General features: G+C 41.7%; 1 protein-coding gene across 4 annotated transcripts in view; it reads right to left on the bottom strand.

The window, feature by feature from the left end:
• OSBPL1A (oxysterol binding protein like 1A) overlaps positions 1-20859 on the bottom strand; it is an 84632-nt gene that overhangs the window by 56699 nt on the left and 7074 nt on the right. For all 4 annotated transcript variants that reach the window (XM_075416307.1, XM_075416308.1, XM_075416309.1 and 1 more), the window contains exons 3-13: positions 14867-14952; positions 12642-12716; positions 11429-11540; positions 10302-10387; positions 6599-6743; positions 5785-5852; positions 5660-5704; positions 4584-4657; positions 4438-4501; positions 3370-3471; positions 904-1029 (exon numbers count right to left, since the gene is read on the bottom strand). In XM_075416307.1, coding sequence (XP_075272422.1) covers positions 904-1029; positions 3370-3471; positions 4438-4501; positions 4584-4657; positions 5660-5704; positions 5785-5852; positions 6599-6743; positions 10302-10387; positions 11429-11540; positions 12642-12716; positions 14867-14952 — 983 coding nt within the window. The remainder of the gene's footprint in view (positions 1-903; positions 1030-3369; positions 3472-4437; positions 4502-4583; positions 4658-5659; positions 5705-5784; positions 5853-6598; positions 6744-10301; positions 10388-11428; positions 11541-12641; positions 12717-14866; positions 14953-20859) is intronic.

The raw sequence follows: 20859 nt of genomic DNA, 5'->3' as shown, positions 1-20859 counted from the left end.
TCTCCTACGAGGAGAGGCTGAGGGAGCTGGGCTAGTTCAGCCTGGAGAAGGCTGCAAGGGGACCTTCTAAATGCCTACAAATACCTTAAGGATGGGTGTCAGGAGGATGGGGCCAAACTCTTCTTCGTGGTGCCCAGCAACAGGACAAGGGGCAATGGGCACAAACTGAAGCATAGGAAGTTCCATCTGAACACGAGGAAGAACTTCTTCACTCTGAGGTTGACGGAGCACTGGAACAGGTTGTCCAGAGAGGCTGCGGATTCTTCTTCTCTGGAGATATTCAAAACCTGCCTGGACAAGGTCCTGTGCAGCCTGCTCTAGGCGACCCTGCTTCAGCAGTGGGGTTGGACTAGATGACCCACAGAGGTCCTTTCCAACCCCAACCATTCTGTGATTCTGTATATGTATGGGAGAAAGCAAGAATCACAGGCTGAATGCTAGAATTATCAAGGAAGACTCATTTCCATTGCAGGTCTGAACAATCACTGTACAACACACCTTATGTGACCTGAGGTGTTAAATGACCATTTCTAAGCCATTTCATTGCCTCTTAGAGGCAGAACTCGCTGAAGGTTAGCTTTGTTACCCTCCAGTCTTGGTGTCACCAAGTACAGTACACAAGGCTCCCTCTCCTGGCTGAAAGTCAAGTAACTTTCTAACTTGCAGTAGTGCCAGTAAAAGTGAAAAACAATGCCGTAGCTATGATTAACACGACATTTTACGCATACAGTCTGAACAGGAATAAATGACAGTAAGCAGTGCAAATACAAGCAGCAGTTATGCATCCATGGAAAGAAAGAACCATTACTCTTAACCACTTAGTACACTAAAGTATTTCAACACAAAACATTACTGATCTGCAGCTGCCCACATATATGAGCCAAGTAAGGACTCAGTACATACTTTCAGACTCTCCTGTAGGTCTGTAACAGATACTGCATCATCTTCCTCATCATCACTACTCAACTGTTCCTGTGTGCAGTAATGAGTGCTATATGCAGAGTGGTCTTCTATTGCTTCCAGCCAACTCTGAACAGGGAAAAAATCCAGAGTTAATACACATTTCAAAGGTCATCCCCAGAAGGCAATAGCACACAGGCAAAAGAACAAATCAAAATTTTTTATTGATAGGAATAAGACATTTGTTAGTAAAATGAGACACCTTAATGAGCAGAAAAACAGATTGGTAAAATTGTAACACGTATTTAAAATGAGACACTCAAGAGGGCTATCAGCACTCAGAGTGCTATCTAGAACTTCACTGATCAAACTTTAAGCACAAATGCCACTCACCCCTCAGTCTATCCATGGTCACATTAAAAAGTTGTATCAATTAAGAAAAGACTGCAGGGAGTTTATTTTGCATCTTTGGGTTCAGTCAGCAAGGTCCCTGTGACAAAGTCTGCCTCCATATGCATGACAAAGAGCATGCAAAACCTCAAGCACTGTCGTACTTAAGAGGGAGATTCTTTTCCTGTTCATAGAATCACAGAGCAGCTGAGGTTGAAGGCACCTCTGAGGGTCCTGTGGTCCAACACCCCCGCTCAGGCAGTGTCACCTAGAGCTGCTTGCCCAGGACTGTGCCCAGATGGCCTTTGAATATCTCCAAAGATGGAGGATCTACAGCCTCTCCAGGCAACCTATGCCAGTGCTTGGTCACGCTCACATTTTTTCTTATGTTCAGAGGAAATCTCCTGTGTTTCAGCTTGTGTCCATTGCCTCTGGTCCTGTCAATGGGCACCACTGAGAAAAGCCTGGCTCCATCGTCTCTGCATCCCCCTTCAGGTATTGACGTACATTGACAAGATCCCCTGAGCCCTCTCTTCTCTAGGCTGAGCACAGAATCACAGAATGTTCGGGGTTGGAAGGAACCTCTGTGGGTCATCTAGTCCAACCCTCCTGCCGAAGCAGGGTCACCTACAGCAGGCTGCACAGGGCCTTGTCCAGGCAGGTTTTGAATATCTCCAGAGAAGGAGACTCCACAACCTCCCTGGGCAGCCTGTTCCAGTGCTCCGTCAACCTCAGAGGGAAGAAGTTCTTCCTCATGTTCAGCTGGAATGTCCTATGCTTCAGTTTGTGCCCACTGCCCCTTGTCCTGTCGCTGGGCACCACTGAAAAGAGTTTGGCCCCATCCTCCTGACACCCATCCTTAAGGTATTTATAAGCATTTATTAGGTCCCCTCGCAGTCTTCTCTTCTTCAGGCTGAACAAGCCCAGTTCCCTCAACCTCTCCTCGTAGGAGAGATGTTCCAGTCCCCTCTCCATCCTTGTAGCCCTCCGCTGGACTCTTTCCAGTAGCTCCTCATTTTTCTTGAACTGGGGAGCCCAGAACTGGACACAGTACTCCAGATGGGGCATCACCAGGGCAGAGTAGAGGGGGAGGAGAACCTCCCTTGACCTGCTGGCCACAATCCTCCTAATGCACCCCAGGATCCCATTAGCTTTCTTGGCAGCCAGCGCACACTGCTGGCTCATGGTCAACCTGTCATCTACCAGGACACCCAGGTCCCTCTCCACAGAGCGGCTCTCCAGCAGATCTGCCCCAAGCCTGTACTGATGCATGGGGTTGGTCCTCCCCAGGTGCAGGACCCTGCACTTGCCCTTGTTGAACCTCATCAGGTTCCTCTCTGCCCAACTTTCCAGCCTGTCCAGGTCTCGCTGAATGGCAGCACAGCCTTCTGGTGTATCCACCACTCCTCCCAGTTTTGTGTTGTCAGCAAACTTCCTGAGGGTAGTCCCAGCTCTCTCAGCCTTTCCTAGTACTAGAGATGCTCTGGTCCCTTTAATCATCTTAGTGGCCCCCTTTGTTGGTCTCTCTTCAGTATGCCCGCATGTGTCTCATACTGGGAAGCCCAGAACAGTACACCAGTTGCCTCTACCCCTACCTACTTTATCTCTAGTTAGCACACCTGTAGAAGTACAATAGTAACTATACTACAAATAGCCCTAAGTTATTCTTTTGTTTCAGATCCACCTTTTAAGAAAATTTATTAGGTCATCTTGGAGAACAGCTAAGAGTAGAATGTACCATTAAACATATTTTTGTTCAGGATAACGAACTGTGAAAGAAAGTGCAACAGAAGGAAGTTGTAATAGAAATACACCACATGAAGTTATAAAAAAGAGGAAGTTAGACTACAGGGCATAATACAGGCACAGAGCTGGAACACAAGGTGGCACTAATTTAAAAGAAGAGGATGACCACCTGTCCATTTTTGCTACTGAAAGTCATGCTAAAACATTCAATATATGCACTTATGCTACCAGATCCTGACAATCAAGCTACTGAACCCACCACTAATGTATCCATAGCAAGTTATTCATTACAGGTTTTATCAAAGGCTATAAAATGTAATGAGTCATTATTACCTCTCTGGTTTGAGAAGGAAGGCTATTTTTAGGTATCTTGAAACGATGAACAGTGTCATCAAAACATCTGACAGAAAAGAAGCAACTGTCTGTAGACTTTACCTAAAGCAATGTGAAGAAAAGACAATTAGTATATGAATCAGTAAGAAAAGACAAAACTTAAGAGTACTTCTCTACCTTGCTTACTCTTCACTTGGAAGTTTTTGCCTCAGTTTTGATGCGAAACAACTACAGCTTACAAAAAGCTTTACAGAACAGTTTTGAAGTGTTCTGTCTTGCACGTTACACAATGAATGAGATTATATAGGTCATTTATGTCAAAATTTTAGTTTTGCATATGTTTGCGCCACTTGACTCAGACAAAATCTTAGCAATGGTGCAAGACCCAATATTAAGGAATTTGTGGATATAGAAAAGCAAGAGTCACTTTTCATATAGTAAGAGTACATATAACTGCAGTTTAACAGAACTTGTGGTTCCAATCTATAGCACTAGGACCGGTTAGTTACAGAAGAAACAGTATTGAAGTGATGCTAAATGCATTCTCCTTAAACACCTTGTCTTCCTGTGTATTATTACACACAACACCTAGCTCGCCTTTCTGCTGTCCTCTGTTCATTCCTGCCAAAAGATTCCCACAAGCACAATGGAATTTAAGTTTTCCAGAAGTCACCTTTGGAACTGGTAAGTTGATCTCATTTAGAGAGCTGAAGTTGCACAATCTGTCACAAGTAGCAGTGACAGTTACAGGAGGAACTACAGCTTTGCTATTCTGTATCACATGCTCCAAACAGTTGTTTTGCACAACTGAGGCGGCATGCTTTTAGGAAGCTACATTCATTTGAATCTTCAAGACTTTCAAAAGAAGTGAAGGAGCTTTATGGTCACTTTACATATAAGAATACTTTGCTTGACAAGAACCAGCATTTCATGCAATAGCACAAGGTGGTTTTTTTTTTTTGTAACAAAGGCATGGTTACCAACCTAGCTGAAGTTTTCATTGTGTAGGTATGGAACAACATCACATAAAACCAAAACCCAGTAATTACAAGTCATTTCACTTCCTACCGTGCAGACAGCTTGTGTTAGATGCTTGCATCCCTGACGATGATCATTATTCACTGCATCAGCTCTTTGAAAGAAAAATAGATTTAATAAAACAAATATGGGAATTATTTAAAATCACTTTTCAGAAATTTAAACACAGAACTTACTGTCTGCGGTACCAGGAAAGGACTCCATGTTCTAGAACTATCCAGTAGAGTTTCCAGCCAAAAAACCGTGAGCTCTAGTTCAAAAAACGAAACAGAAAAAGCCAGGTAAGGTTAACAGTTGAAGAGCTGCTATTCCCCAGTAAGTTTGATAGCTTGAAGGCTAATACATAAAACTGGCAGTCATTAGGAAAACATTTCTGGGTTTTACATATCTTGGCAATCACAGCAACCCGAGAATACTTTGCAACTACAGTGATATTCTCTATTTTTGGGAATACCTGAAGACAAAAGTTTTGTTAAGTTTGTTGAGCCTGCTATTCAGTAAGAACTGAAACACTGAAAGGCTGCATTTTTTCATATTACGGGGATGGTTGACCACCTCACAATTCTACTTCACAAAATCAAATGAGAAACAAAACACACCGAGATATCCAACTAAAATGTTTTATCTTTCATAAGTTTTAGTACATAGTTCTGGTTTAAAAACAGTTGCTTATATTACAATGGAGTGAATACATAAGAAAACGTACACTGAAGAAAACCTCAAAGATTTCACTAAGGAACACAAAAATTAATCATTCATGTAGAAGATTGAGAATCTTTAACAAGGGAAAAAGAGTCACTTGAGCATCAGAGCAAAACAACCATTAAACAACCATTTGACTGACATCTTCCTTGTAATTTTTAAAGTTTCCAGGAGGTAGTGAACTTGTGGCAAAATAAAAGATTAAGACCTTTTATTCAGGAAAGGAAAACGCAAACCCAAATATTTTGCCCACGACACAGACAAGGAACAAAACCTTACCACAGTGAAGGTTTGCCACAAAAATTACCGACAAATGAAGAGAGATTTTAGGGACTGAGGTTAAGCTCAGAGTGCCATGAACCTAGTAATTGCTCCACCCAGCCAGCCCATCTATCATTTATCCAATACACTAGATTAAAGTCAAATAATTTAACAAATGTATTATTTCAAAATTCCCTCATCCATCAGCTCTCACTTAAATACAGAAAAAAGATGTAGCAACATATTTTGAGATCTTATAAGCTATTTGAGAAAAGGAAATAAGACATACCTTCCATAGGAGACCTTCATATCGTCTCAGGGGTTTGTTGATAACCTGCACAGAAATTTAGGCTCATGTAGGAGTAGTTTCAACTAGACAGCCTTGGCATTTTAAATGGATACAAAAGTTCCTACCTTTCCAGTTTTACCTCCCAGTATCAGTTTCATTTCTGCACCCTGGGCTAGATCAAGGGGTGTCTGATCTGTTTAGTAACCAAGACAAGGCATGAGAATTTGATGCAAATAAATCTAGATGTACTTCACTTAAAAAAAAATCTAACACTGTGTTTACCCACTGAAGTTCGGTCCCACTAGCCTCTACATTTACCTGGAATTGGAGAACATAAGCTCCTCAGGGTCAGAAGACTAAAAAGGCTCTGAACTTTAGTGCACTGAACTGTCCTTCAGAGCTCTACTGGCCAGAGAGAGGCCTTTGCTCTTACTTATTTAAATTTTTTTAGCTCTTCAGCTACATAAAACAGTTCAGAACATTCACAAATATCAAGATAGAGGCATCTTTAATCACATAAGTACACAGTTTGTATAACATCTGTGTAAAGTTTTCCTGGATTTGCTTTCATTAGAAGCCTTCTTCTGAAGAAACACTTTTTCTGGATCACGTCTTCAATCTTGTCACTTTTTTTGTTACCTGCGTTTAGTGCTTAGCATCAAGAAAACAAAGCCAGGCATATTACATGGTCAAGACAGACAGCAGGTAAAATCTGTAGAAATTGGTAAGCTTGGAAAATAAAAGCATGTATGATAAGTATTTTGCTACTGTTCTTAAGTCTTGCAATTTAGTGAGTGTTGGGCTTCCTTTATGAGTGACACAAAGCTTGTAAAGCACTAAGATTTTCCCTGAACATGGAGTGGTAAGTAACACACAGCTTAGAAGCTGTTAAATTTCTGACTCCTCTTAACACTTCATGCACTTTCTTTTGGTACTCACCATTTTTGTTTCTTAGTTTAGGATTTGCTCCATTTTTTAGAAGTTTCAAAGCACAGTGCTTATGGGCACGGTAAGCTGCACAATGCAATGGTGTGTTCCCCATCTGATCTGTACAGTTGATATCAGGTGGTTTGGGCTTGTTCAACTGGAAAAAACAAAGTTTTGCTTACTTATCAGTTTTCCTCCCTCTCCAGATGCCATGTTCATTCTTTTGAAAGTTAGCTGTTCCTAACTAGGATGCTTCAGTGTAGATCTGGCAACAAAGAGTGCATGTAGCAAGTGTTACTAGAAGGGCAAGGACTACAACAATCAAGCAAGATGTTCAGCTAGAGTAAGGAACTAATTGGGTTTTTTCTTGCTATACTTTCCACCTCTACTGTACAACATGGAAACATTTATCCTGCTCCATTGCACGGTGCCAGAAAGAGTTCCCCAGTGCTGCAATTCAGTCATTTATATTGCTAGAATGGCCCTGTCTGATTCTCCTGTCAAAAATCTACTGTTCTCCATAGACGACTCCCAGATACAGTTTGAAAGTTAGCATAGGCTAAATCCAGAACAAATTTGTGTGGCCACCCTGTCTCAGAGAGCAAGAACTTTGCACAGAAGGGTGGCAGGCCTCCCAGTCTCAGCAACAGAGCCGTCCTAGGCCCCTGAAAAGCTCCCAGTACAGGCAGTCTGTTATACAAATAGTTTTGCTGCATTCTGAAGTTTAACTACTGTGGGAACTTAAGAATAGAGCAGCTATGTAACTCAGAAGAACACCCCAAGTTTTACTTGGGCATAATATAAGTGTTTTTGAGAAACTGACCCCAAAGGGAAGGGTCATTAAGCATGACACTACTAACCACCCTAAAATGCTACTACATTTCTACTCAAACATGTGGTTATTGGATGTGTAAACAGGGGTGGGACTACATGATCTTTAAAAGCCCCTTCCAGTCCAAATTATACAGCCTTTATAATTAAGCTTCCAAGCCAATGGGACTGCCTTAATAGAAAGGCTAAGTTACTGCTAAGCAGTCTTAGGAAGACCAGAGTCACAAGTGCGTGACAAGAATCCACATGCCATTTCAGAGAAATTACTCCATAACAACAGCATTCCCATGCCAGCAATTTAAGTTAGCATCAACAGTAGCACCTTGAATGTGCTTCAGAAATAGTCCCATAAACTGCTACAGCTGTTATTTACAGTTCAACTGAAGAAAGAACACAGAGACAGCTTGTGGGAGCACAACCTCATTAATACTGAGGTCAAATACTTGAGTTCCTGAGGATTCCTAGCTTTTGTCTCTTTCCAACCAGCTGTTTTACATCTGCCTTATCTCTGCCTCCTAACTTCTTGCCTCCACACCTTTTAAGCCACATGACTGTGCTTTCAGCAGCTTGAACATTGTTACAAGACAATATTTTGAAAGAAGTTTCATGCATCAGCTCGTGGAGTTAAGAAGTTCCCCACTCATTTCAGTAAATGTACAGTATGTTTCTGAGAACTCATAGGAAGAACACACCGATTTTGCCTCAAGTAGACTAAAAAGCCTGGGTTAAGATTCAGCTACAGAAGGTCTAGCTTTTAGTAGCAAAACATAACTGATCTAGTGAGAATCTTGACAGAAGCAAAGCACAAAAGCCACCACTACCATTTGACTTCAAGAAACTTCAAAAGCAGGAGCAGTTCTAAATTTAAAGCACACGCAGAAAAAGGAGGAAAAAAGATAGCCTGAAGTCCAATTAGAAGATTTAGAGAAAATGCACCATTATCTCTTCCAGACAACTGTGTTACAATATGTAGTAAGATCTTTTTTGGTAAAAATACTCAAGATAAAGGAGAATTAATTGAAAGATGCCCTTTTATTGTTACGTGGCACTCTGTTCTAAAGGCAGGGCAGTAGAGAACAAATTCTGGTGTGTTGGGTCTCACAATAAACGTAGCTGCTAAAAAGCAGCTAAAGTTTCATGAATATGAGTCCACTACTTAAGAAAAAGATACAGTAGGAGCATAAAGGCCTGGAAATCAGTAGGCAAAGTACAAGGCATTCTCAAGATAAAGGGTGGTTCAGAAGAGCTACATAAATTCTCCACAGAGGTATTAACCTAAGGGTAGGAAAGTCAAGGAGGTTCACACTTTAGAGCTGTAAGTGGAGAAAGTTCTTTGGACTTCAAGAGTCAGCAGGAGTTTTAAAATTGTAATTCACTGGTCACAGGTCCAAGTACTCACTGAAAAATTCCAAGGAAAGCCTGTTATCACTTGACTTAAAAACTGCCTCAGGGTCAAAAATGTGATAAGTACTTTGAAAAGTTTTAGAGATCAACATATAGCTGTCCTTACATATGCAGAGCTCAATGATACTAAATATTAAAAAAAAAATCACTTAGAAATGAAAACATTTACAGGAAGAGTTAAATGCACATGCATGGTTACATATCACACAAGAGAATGCACAGTTCTTTAATGACAGACTTCTATGAGGAGTCAATCTTTTTCTAATTTTTTTCCACATCAGTTTAAGGCTTAATCAGCAGGCATGAAACATCAAATGCAACAAGTATTACAAATTACCAGAATCAAGCACAGATCACTCATGCCAATGTATTGATTACAATTAATACAATCATGCCAGTGTATTAATGCACTATTCTTCCCATCTTAAGCAGCGTGTACAGCTCTGGTTCTCTCTCCATTTCAAAGAGGACAGTAGAAAGAGTACAAATAAGAATTACTAGGATGACCAAAGATTTAAAAACAAACAGTCTCCATGCAAGAAGGAGTTCTTGAAAGCAAGGGCTCTTCTGACTATAAGAGATAAATTTAGAGGATGGAAATAACAAAATTTGAATAGGTGTTCACTTTGGCTTCTAGGCAGAAAAGTATGTCAAATTTATCAATATACAAATCTCACATTTGTGAATTTTCCATTAGAAGCAGAAGTACTGAGACTGATTTGATGCCTTAAAAGGTATTACTAGAGGTGCTAAATAGGAAGAAAATGTTCCATACTTACTTCCAAGGAAACTCATCAGGACTCTCAAAAACTTGAGCTCAAACATTGAAACCTTGTTTCAAAACCCAACTAGATACTGTCTTGGGCAACCTGCTCTAGTTGATTCTGCTCCGCAAACAGGAGTTGGACTAGATCATCTGCAGAGGGCACCCTCCCCTTTCAATTATTCTGTGACTTGCTTCTCCAATAGCCTTACCATGCCACAGTATTGTTCAGCTTGAATTACTTGTGTGCACATGCACACATACAGTTTTCAATTCATGCTCAGCATGAAATTGTGTTGTGCAGACGACCGTCCATTAAAAACTACAAAGACTTCAGCTGCAACAGATGCTAACAACAAAAACTTATTTTCAAGAGATTTAAAATAGGCCATACTGTGGTGAAAGCCTAAGCACCCATGATATGAAGTCAAAAAAAACAAGCTATGTCAGCATATCTAGAACCATTACACTGCTATTTACAACTAACTGAAGAATATTTAGAAACCTGAAAGAAGCTGAAATCCATTGCTTTACAGCCTCTAACAAGGAAGCTGGAAAACCCTTGAGATTCAGCACCTTACCAACATAACACAGCGCACAACCCTAATATTCTCTAGTCATAGCACTTTGAAATGCAAGGCCTAATGTCACATGTTATGTTAGCATTATGGCTTGAACCACTTGAAACAGAAGTATTATAAGCACTTTAATTCTTACCAAGGCAGTCAGTTTCCCTGTTTCCCCCTCTCTTGCTGCTCCTAAGAGTTGTTCTTCCAGTTTCCTTTCTTGTGTCCTTTCCACAGCTATTTAAAAAAAACCCCAAATTTAAGGTCATACTCAAAGTAACAAGCACACAAAGTACAGCATTCAAGAAACTATATCAAAACAAGCCCACAGAAACAAGAGTTTTCAGTATTATTTATCGGGGAGAGGTATATATAAAATGGAATATTTATTCAGAAAAGTTTGTCAGAGCAAAAATATGTTCAAAGCGTAATATTTGACAAGATGTGTGAGTGTGTATACACATGCACATATATATGTTATTATCATCTTTTCAGTTCTTTAAAATTTCTCGAGGATGATAGGAAGAGTAGAATAGAAATCAATCTCTTCTCTAACAATCCAGCAGATGAGCAGCAGAGAGGACTGCCCTCCATGCACTTACATGTCAAATCAGAAGAGAGATCACTTTTCACATACAGTCTGTGGTTTTGGACACAGAGGCTCAGCAGTATTTAGGGGTATCACATAATAATACCAGGAAGCTACACAGTTCTTGAACTCTCCAAAACTACAAGCATTGATCCTATGTAAGTATTTGGGCACCATCTCCCCCACTTTCAACACGTGAAATGAATGAAACCAGGGAAAGGGTTTTTACTTTCCTTCCTTCCTTTTGACATAACCTCTAAGACTGGAATAGTAACTCCTAAACTTGATTCAAGACTGTATCACCCTTGCAAACTGTTCAGAATCTTGCCCTTTAACGATTTTGTTGACACAGTCACTTATAACATTGACTTGAGTTTTTCCTCTTCCATAGAGCTAAGGCTTTGACTGCTATGTACCATTCAGAGCTGTAGCAAGGATTACCCCAGCAGAACTGAAATAGGTACTTGAACAATGCTATTGGCATTTATGATACTTAACTCTCCAAGTTAACTTGCAGAGATGGTGAAATAAACATACCTGTCAGTACTGCAGACAAGAACCAAAAACTACAACTTTTCTTTCTAATGACCAAAGTTAAAGAGAAAATTCAATTGAGCTTCTGTAACTTGCAGGAGAAAAATCAGCTTTTAGAATGTGTTGAAAAAACGGCTATGACCTATTAAAGTTACCTTCCAACATATTCCTTATGTCTTTATCATGAGTAACTTCTTTTGCAGTCTCTCCACTCCCATTAACAATAGAAGCATCAGCATTATGCTGCAAGAGTAACATCACCACCTCCTGGAAAAGAGTTTGAAAAACACTGCTTATCTATTATGGCAAGGCCACAACAGGGCTTTCCAGCTCTTGACATGCTGTGTAACGGCTTCTCACCATCGCTGACTTAAGGAAACAGGAAGGGATGTTTTAGAGAGATTGAAGAGTGGGACTAACTGCAACCTTCTCTCTCACATCAGTCAGGCTGGAGTAACAGGAGATTAGTTACAGCTGAACAGATCCACTCTTGTTTAAAAGCTGGTGTGAACACTGAATTTAACAGATAAAAACAGTATGAGTGGCTCTTTTGATAAGAGACTAAGTAGTCACTCCTTCAGAAGGGCCAAGAGGTTATCCATAGAGGTAGTACTAGTTTGGGAATGATGGTGGCATGTGTGGTAGAATCAAACTAGTCTCAAATTACAGGCCTATAGAAAGCTCTCTAACTCTAGCTTTCTATGAAGAAACAGTACTCTAGACACCAAATGGACCAGTGTGTTCTAATTTGTATTTTATTCCCCTCCAGAAGCCACTAAGCTTAAAACAATATGGTTTCTTTCTATGTAAACATGCAATTAGTTAGAAGGAACAATCCCTACTCCTTTTACTTCATCAAACACAGTAGGGACAAACACAAATTAATCTGTTGTACTTCAGCAGTAGATGGGAGATCTTTACACTGGTTTCCACATGGTAATTAACACCTGCAGCTAGAGGTAGTGCTAGAGGTAGTGCTATGCTTCAGCATTTTCTCTGGCACACAGCAGAACAGAAGCAGCATCAGTTAGTCAAACAACTGATGCATAGTGCTATGGTGGAAGACAAATACTGTTTCTGTCTGCCAGCAAAGTCTTTTCCAATAAAAAGCTAAAAAAGATATGACAAAGTATACCAAGCAAAATTGTGGACCAGTCTTCTCCTGTCTTCAGCAGAAGATACTTGTACCATGTTTGTTTTTTTTTTGGACAGAGTTATACCGGCTAGGCAACATGCCTACTCCTTTTGAACACACTGTACCAAAACAGACAAGTCATTCTTAGACACTGTAAAAACATCTTTTTGAAGTGATGTTATTGCTAGTATTTCCTTCACAATTCTGTGACTGAGGCTTAAAAAACACTTTACCTTACGTCCTGTGAAAGCTGCACGATGGAGTGGAGTGTCCCCCATGTCATTCAGCACATTCACATCTGCACCAGCCTAAACAGCAAGACCAAAAGACATCTGAGTGTCCTTCCAACAAGAACTACATAGCTATTGCCTTTGACTAGGGGAAGGGGGATGACAGGACACTAATGTAGGCCTCGCAGCAAATCAGATCAGGACTGTAACATGGCCATCCTGGAAATGAAGATTAAGTACATATGCAAGATTCATAACCAATATTCTATAAAACACTTCAAAAAGCAAAAAGCTTCCTATGATTTTTCCAGGCATCTCTCACTTGTGAGAAGGTATACAGAAAAGAAGTTTACAACAGGCAGTGAGGGCAATATTGGTTTGTGTGGGTTTTTTTGGGGGGTGGGGTAGGTGTTGAAAAAAATACAAAAACCAAACACCTTACTAAAAGAACTGGAGTGGTACTGGATAACATATACAGACACATTATTACAGATGCACTCACAGTAGCACCAGCCTCCTGGTGCTCCTGATTTAACAAGTGGCATTCTCTCCAGACACCTATTGCTGCTCTTTCACTGGAAGTGAAAGCTTCCACATCAGCATTAAGATTGTACCATCTGAAACAACCTTTCTTCTCCTCCCTTTTCTCTTCTACAATCTTTTCCTTGAATTTCCCTTACTCTTCTCACACACTTTCTGCGCCCCATATATTTTCTCTAAGAGGAATGCTGCTTGCAGAGTCATTGTTCTATGAAGCCAAGAAACCCTACCCTTCTTTTCTTCAAGCATTTCTTATACACCACTTTACCTAACCTCTCAAAAAGTCAAAACGAAGGCAGGACATATAACTTTGTCACTTATGTTTAGATCACATAGTTTAGCCAGATCACTGCTGCCTGCCTGAAGTTAACTGATGAACCTGACTCTAGTTCCAGAGCTCTGTTTCTGATAATGCCGCTTTCACTCACTTTGAGTACAAAATCTAGGTACAAGTACACAGAGATACCTATATACAGTTAGCTTTCAGAGGTACACAGCCTCCCTTTATTATTCCACTCATTCTTTAAAAAGTATCCTTTCAACAACCCTATCAGCAAAGCAGGAATCACAAAGGTACACATCTTTTCCAACCCTGAAAGTGTTGATAAATGCATTAAGTGACAAAACTTTACCTTCTGCTTTAAGTAGCTTTCTTGGATTGAGAACAGCATTATCTCCTGAGCAGGTGTGTAGGCTAAAGAAGAACTTCTCAAAGAAATCTCAACTTGGTTTCCTGTTTTAGTCATGATTATGGCTGGTAGCCTTTATTCTTAATGAAATTCAAGTTTAGATTAGCTACCTTTGTATCTGAGGCTTGTTCCTACCATCTACAGCAAAACTTTTCAAACAGGAGTAGGGTATAATACAGTTAGGGTCGGTTGAAGCTACCTTGAGAGCTGCAGGTAAAAAAAAACCAGCCAGAAACAACTGCAAATGCAGTGCAGATGTGGCTATGAAGATACAAATAGATAAGCTTTGACCTCAGAGGTTTATTATTTGAAAAATGTTAGAAAGAAATAATGAGTCAAACTATGTTAGCGTGTACCTTGAAAGAAACACATACAAGTTACTTTGCACAGAATTCTAGACATACTTCTATGCACTACATCCAATTAGATAACACAGCTTTTTTTTAATTTGAAACACTTTAGCCTTTTCTGCAACTCTAAGTGAAACTGCCTAAATTATATACTTCATGTACTATAGTAAGATAGATGAGACCCTTGAAACATTTTCATTACCAGTATCAGATGCTGGCTTACTACACGCAGATATCCACTGAGCCTGAAAAAGGCTGAAGCTTTCACAAGTGCATACCTACATACTATACATCTTTAATTCCTATATTTAGATGGTTACATAGACAAACACACATACTTCACGAGAAAGTTAGCTAAGGACTTCTAGCTGTAAACACTGTTCAGAGTAGCTGTATACTACTGTATAGACTTCCAGTGTCACTATTTTGGGTCCTTGCAAACTGGGCTGACCTTAATACCACAACTATTTAATTCCTTAGTTTTAACAAACAGCTCAGTTATCTGTTATATGCAGATAAACTTTAGGAGTGGCTCTGCCTCTCTACAAAGCCAGCTCCCTTCTATCACAAAAACCTGAAAAAAATATTAACTTCTTCTAGCACAACAATGAATTTTCTGCTTTATACTCAGAGGCAAATAGAAATATACCTTCAGCAAATCCTCTACCACAACAGCATGTCCAAAGTAGCATGCAAGGTGAAGAGGTGTCCAGCTCATATTAGATTTACTTTGACCTAAAAGACAAAACAGATAAATTAAGTTTTGGTCACACAGTACAAAGAAGATCTTGTCATGGGCTTGGAGGTTAGCATGGGTGATCATTCTTCACAGTAACAGAGGAGTAACATGACTGGAAGCACCAATACTATTCACATCATCTGAATTACTAAATCGGAATGCAGCCTGAGAACATTACATTCAAACCTACAAAATTTTTATGAAAGGAGAAAGTCATGTTATCTGATCGAGAATAAAACTTAATTTTTCATATAATACCTTGCTCTTGAACAGAAGCAAGAAGCTTCAGTTACTTCCATTCACTACAAAAAGAGCACATGCAAGTACACATTTCTCTTGTTTATCAAACACCAGTTTGGTTTATCTGATTTTAGATCCTGCACACTAATAAGAGGTAGGAGAACCCACCTTTCCAAACAGATGATTTAAAACAACACAGGCAGGACGGACTAACGTTAGGGGTTTTTGTTGTCTTGTGCTTGTACCCAATTTTAATGAAGATAGCCTTACAAAGTACCACGATTTGAAATCTTTGTGCACTGCAGAACTCATGTACCATCTGCTGCTGCAAGGCTCTGGAGGAACGATAAGCACAAGTAGGAAGCAGGCACAGAAGTGACCATGCAAAGGAAGCTATCGTTAATGCTTCAAAGAGCATTAAACACGTCCTGGAGGACTGGCTGTACAAATGGAATTCCAGAACTGTCCTACAATCACTTCTTTAGAAGCAATATATTAAAAGTATTAGAGATAACTAATTTAACAACTTCTGTTAGCATCCAATTGCAACACCCAATTGTACTAAGCAAAGCTGATTTGTGCTTTGCTTTTACTAAGCAACAGACCCACAGCACTCCAAGTGCCACCTAACAGCTATTATTTTGTATTTGAAAGCAAAAGGAAAATGAAGTATTAGAAACAGTTTTGAAGTTACTGCCACCATTAAGTTTTCCCTTTTTATGCATCCTCAAGCATTGAAGTGTGGAACATGCATAACAAGTTTGGCCTGAGGGGGACAAGCAACTAGCACAAGGAAGAAAACTCCTGGTCTTGCAAGGTCATCATTCTTTCTGTTCTCATATGACGGATAAACATTAGAATGTGGTTCACAGCTGAACTATTTTCCCATTTCTTATAATTGTTTCCTGCTAATATTTCTGTCCTCTCTTGGTTATTTCTTTTGTTATTTGTTTCTCTTTCTTCCCAATTCCTGCTGTTGTTCCAACTACAGATTTAGTATCCTCCCCTCATCCCAGTCTGGCCTACAACAGAGTTCCTGCCCTATGTGACTGACAGGCTCAAGTACCACAGAAGATAAATACTGTATGGATCACTAATTCTGAGGCTACGTATGCTGGATGACATACTAAATGGACATCACTCATCCTGCAGTCTAGTAGGGAAGAAGGCTCTTTCAAAGAACACAAGACAGATCTGAGTTGCACTGAATTCATACCGTTAGCTCAAGACAGTCATTAGTTACACCACTGACAGGACAGTGCTACTACTGCCAAGGAATTTGGTCAGGGGAAAAAAAAAAAAAAAAAAAAAAAATCAGGAACTGGCCAGATTTGTACTTCTTATGGAATAAAGTGACAGAGGCCCTTGTTCTGCATCCACTCTGAATGTTTGCATTTCTGATGCTAACTGACCAGTTACTTCTCAAGCTCTTGAGGTGCTGTTACTTCTCTTCAAGTGACCACCAGTGTCTGCACTTTTTAAAATTATTTTAAACTGGGACTTCATTACACTGGGGAGAATGGAAGGATAGGAAAGTAGAATAAACACAACAAAAAAATAATTCCCCTGGCCCTCCCACCTAGTTCTTTGCTTTGATGCCAGTTAGTTTTAAATTTCAAGTGTTACCACTTGTTTAGAGAATGGACACAAACTAGGCAGTCACCTCCTGGTTGTGGTCTGCCAGCCTACTGTGCAGTCATTCAAATGCATATTTCGGCATACACATGCTGTTGACCACTGACCTTATTTTACAGTTGTCTCACTTTGCAAAATCCTAGACATTCTATTTTCTTATTTAAGGAGAATAAGCCAACATAGCCTTAGAAAATATGATTCTTGGATGAAACGAAGGTTTGGTGCTGTTTTATCATGGATACCTTCTTTTGAAACCAGTGGACTGAGAAAACTGGAAATGGAAGTTCACACTATTTGGCTGGATTCTCATCAAGCCAGTCTTGCTTATCTGCATGTGTTGACTGGCTAGAACCCAGTCACAACCGAACAAGTAGGAGAAGCCTGGATTTATTTTCTCTTCCTTCACTTTAGATGAAATCAGGATGTTTAGGATCACTCACCAGTATGAACCTAGAGCACAGCCTCAGATATAAGCTCACCCTTGGAAAAACAAGTTTTACAATACATATTGGAGGTAGGCTTTGACACACAGGCATATTAATGTGTTGGACTTAGGTCTCTCAAGGCATGCTCTGGGGGAAGTTTACCTCCAGTACAGCCTCCCACCTGCTCTGAAAGTACTTTATTCCAAGCCAAGTGTCATTGCCACGTCAGATGCAAGTCCTGAAGGGATTGCTGCAGCATTGAAGACATTCCTGATATCCTGACTTTCTAGGTATATCTGATTATCCAGAAAGTAATGCCAGAAGGACAATAGGCTGTAGTGAAGATAAGGAAAACTGAGAGTTTCAAAAAGTCAGTTACAGTCTACAGCCTGTATTTTAGTCAATCATCACGTGGCTGTGCAATTACTATCTGGTAATACCTAACAGATCAGGATATGTAGCAAGATATAGTGGTTTTGCTAGTGAGGAGGCAGAATGGCAGGGGGAGATATACTGCAGGGGCTGGCTGGCCTGAATTTGTCTTCAACTATTTCCAAAGGAGTACTCTATGGGAGCAGAATGATTGAGTGATTGAAAAAGTCAGTCCCTGAAGAGTGACTGTGGAAGCAGAGGTTTAACTCTGAAGTTTCACACAACGAGAACAGCTCCCCAGAGAACATTTCAGTTATGCTTCTGTGTCCTCTAACATTTAGAAGCACCAGAAGTTAAAAGAACAGAGATTTCACTGTGTATAGACTCCATATTCAGAATTATTTTGTTTAACCTAAATTATCACCAGCATGTTGCCTCTAGTTTCCTAGGCGTCTCATTAGCAAGCATGTATTAGCTAGCTGGCCACATACTGGAAGAGTAACAGCTAAGCACCATCTATCTTCCCGTTCATTAGCCGAGTCTCTTCTACCTAGCTGCAAGCTTTCGCAATGCTAACACTTGATTTTGAGCAGGAATGCTGACCAGAGGCAAGCTTGCTTGACATAACACAGGACTACAGATTACAACATTTCATTATGCTTTCTTGACTTCAGATTAGGTTTAAGATCATAACTGAAAAGCTCCGAAATCTCTTCTAATCACAAGGGACTACAGAAACTTATGGTCACCATCATAGAAACGTGGTGGGACAACTCGCATGACTGGCATGCTGTCATGGATGGCTACAGACTCTTTAGGAAAGACAGGCCAACAAGGAGAGGTGGGGGAGTTGCTCTATATGTGAGGGAGCAACTGGAATGCATTGAGCTTGGCTTGGGGACAAATGAGGAACGAGCTGAGAGCTTGTGGGTTAGAATTAAGGGACAGGCTCATAAGGGTGACATTATGGTGGGTGTGTACTACAGGCCACCTGACCAGGAGGAGGAAGTTGATGAGGCCTTCTACAGGCAGCTGCAAGCAGCCTCACAATCACAGCCCCTGGTTCTCATGGGGGACTTCAACCACCCTGACATCAGCTGGGAAGACCATACAGCTAGGCAGGCGCAATCCAGGAGGTTCCTACAGAGCATCGATGATAACTTTCTGATGCAAGTGGTGGAGGAACCAACAAGGAAAGGCGCGCTGCTGGACCTTGTATTAACAAACAAGGAGGGACTGGTGGAGGATGTGAAGGTCGGAGGTAGACTCGGCTGCAGTGACCATGAAATGGTGGAGTTCAGGATCCTGCATGGAGGAAGCAGGGTGATAAGCAGGATCAAAACCCTGGACCTCAGGAGGGCTGACTTTGCCCTCTTCAGGGAGCTACTGGGAGGGATCCCATGGGCCAGGGCTCTCGAAGGCAGGGGGGTCCATGAGTGCTGGTCGCTCTTTAAACGTCACTTCCTCCATGCTCAGGAGCAATGCATCCCCCTGAGAAAGAAATTGAGCAAAGGAGGCAAGAGACCTGCATGGTTAAACAAGGAGCTTCTAACAGAGATCAGGTGGAAGAGAAAGGTCCATGGAATGTGGAAAGAGGGGCAGGCCACTTGGGAAGAGTACAGGAATGTGGTCAGAGAGTGCAGGGATGCGACGAGGAAGGCCAAAGCCCACCTGGAATTGAAGCTGGCAAGGGATGTCAAAGACAACAAGAAGGGCTTCTTCAACTACATCAGCAGCAAAAGGAAGACTAGGGACAATGTGGGGCCGCTGCTGAATGAGGCAGGTGTCCTGGTGACGGAGGATGCAGAGAAGGCAGAGCTACTGAATGCCGCCTTTGCTTCAGTCTTCAGTGCCAAGGCAGGCCCTCAGGAATCCCAGGCCCCGGAGGTAAGAGAAGAAGCCTACAGAGAGGACGACTTTCCCTTGGTCGAGGAGGACTGCGTGAGGGATCGCTTAAGCGATCTGGACGTCCACAAATCCATGGGCCCCGATGGAATGCACCCATGAGTGCTGAGGGAGCTGGCGGATGTCATTGCTGAGCCACTCTCCATCATATTTGAGAGGTCCTGGAGGACAGGAAAGGTGCCCGAGGACTGGAGGAAGGCCAATGTCACTCCAATCTACAAAAAGGGCAAGAAGGAGGACCCATGGAACTACAGGCCGGTCAGCCTCACCCCCATCCCGGGAAAGGTGGTGGAGCAGCTTATCCTGGAGGTCATCCTCAAGCAAGTGGAGGAAAAGAAGGTTATCAGGGGTAGTCAGCATGGATTCACCAAGGGGAAATCATTCTTGACCAATCTGATAGCTTTCTACAATGGCGTGATTGGCTGGGTAGATGAGTGGAGAGCCGTGGATGTTGTCTACCTCGACTTCAGCAAGGCTTTCGACACAGTCTCCCATAATATCCTCCTAGGGAAGCTCAAGAAGTGTGGGCTGGATGAGTGGACAGTGAGGTGGATTGAGAACTGGCTGAACAGCAGAACTCAGAGGGTTGTCATCAGCGGCGCTGAATCTAGTTGGAGGCTGATAACTAGTGGTGTCCCTCAGGGGTCAGTACTGGGCCCAGCCTTGTTTAATTTCTTCATCAACGACCTGGATGAAGAGTTAGAATGTACCCTCAGCAGGTTTGCTGATGACACAGAACGGGGAGGGGTGGTGGATACACCAGAAGGCTGTGCTGCCATTCAGCGAGACCTGGACAGGCTGGAGAGTTGGGCAGAGAGGAACCTGATGAGGTTCAACAAGGGCAAGTGCAGGGTCCTGCACCTGGGGAGGAACAACCTCATGCACCAGTACAGGCTTGGGGTGGACCTGCTGGAGAGCAGCTCTGCAGAAAGGGACCTGGGTATGTTGGTGGATGACAGGTTGACCATGAGCCAGCAGTGTGCCCTGGCTGCCAAGAAGGCCAATGGTATCCTGGGATGCATTAGGAGGAGTGTGGCCAGGAGGACGAGGGAGGTTCTCCTCCCCCTCTACACTGCCCTGGTGAGGCCCCATCTGGAGTACTGTGTCCAGTTCTGGGCTCCCCAGTTCAAGAAAGATTAAGAGCTACTGGAGAGAGTCCAGCAGAGGGCTACAAAGATGAGGAGACTGGAGCATCTCTCCTGTGAAAAAAGGCTGAGGGAGCTGGGCTTGTTTAGCCTGGAGAAGGCTACGAGGGGACCTAATAAATGCTTATAAATATCTCAAGGGTGGGTGTCAGGAGGATGGGCCCAAACTCTTTTCAGTGGT

This window comes from Opisthocomus hoazin, chromosome 3 (assembly GCF_030867145.1).
Source record: "Opisthocomus hoazin isolate bOpiHoa1 chromosome 3, bOpiHoa1.hap1, whole genome shotgun sequence".
NCBI lineage: Eukaryota > Metazoa > Chordata > Aves > Opisthocomiformes > Opisthocomidae > Opisthocomus > Opisthocomus hoazin.
Note: the sequence above shows the minus strand (reverse complement) of the source record. Positions and strands in the feature narration are given on the sequence as shown.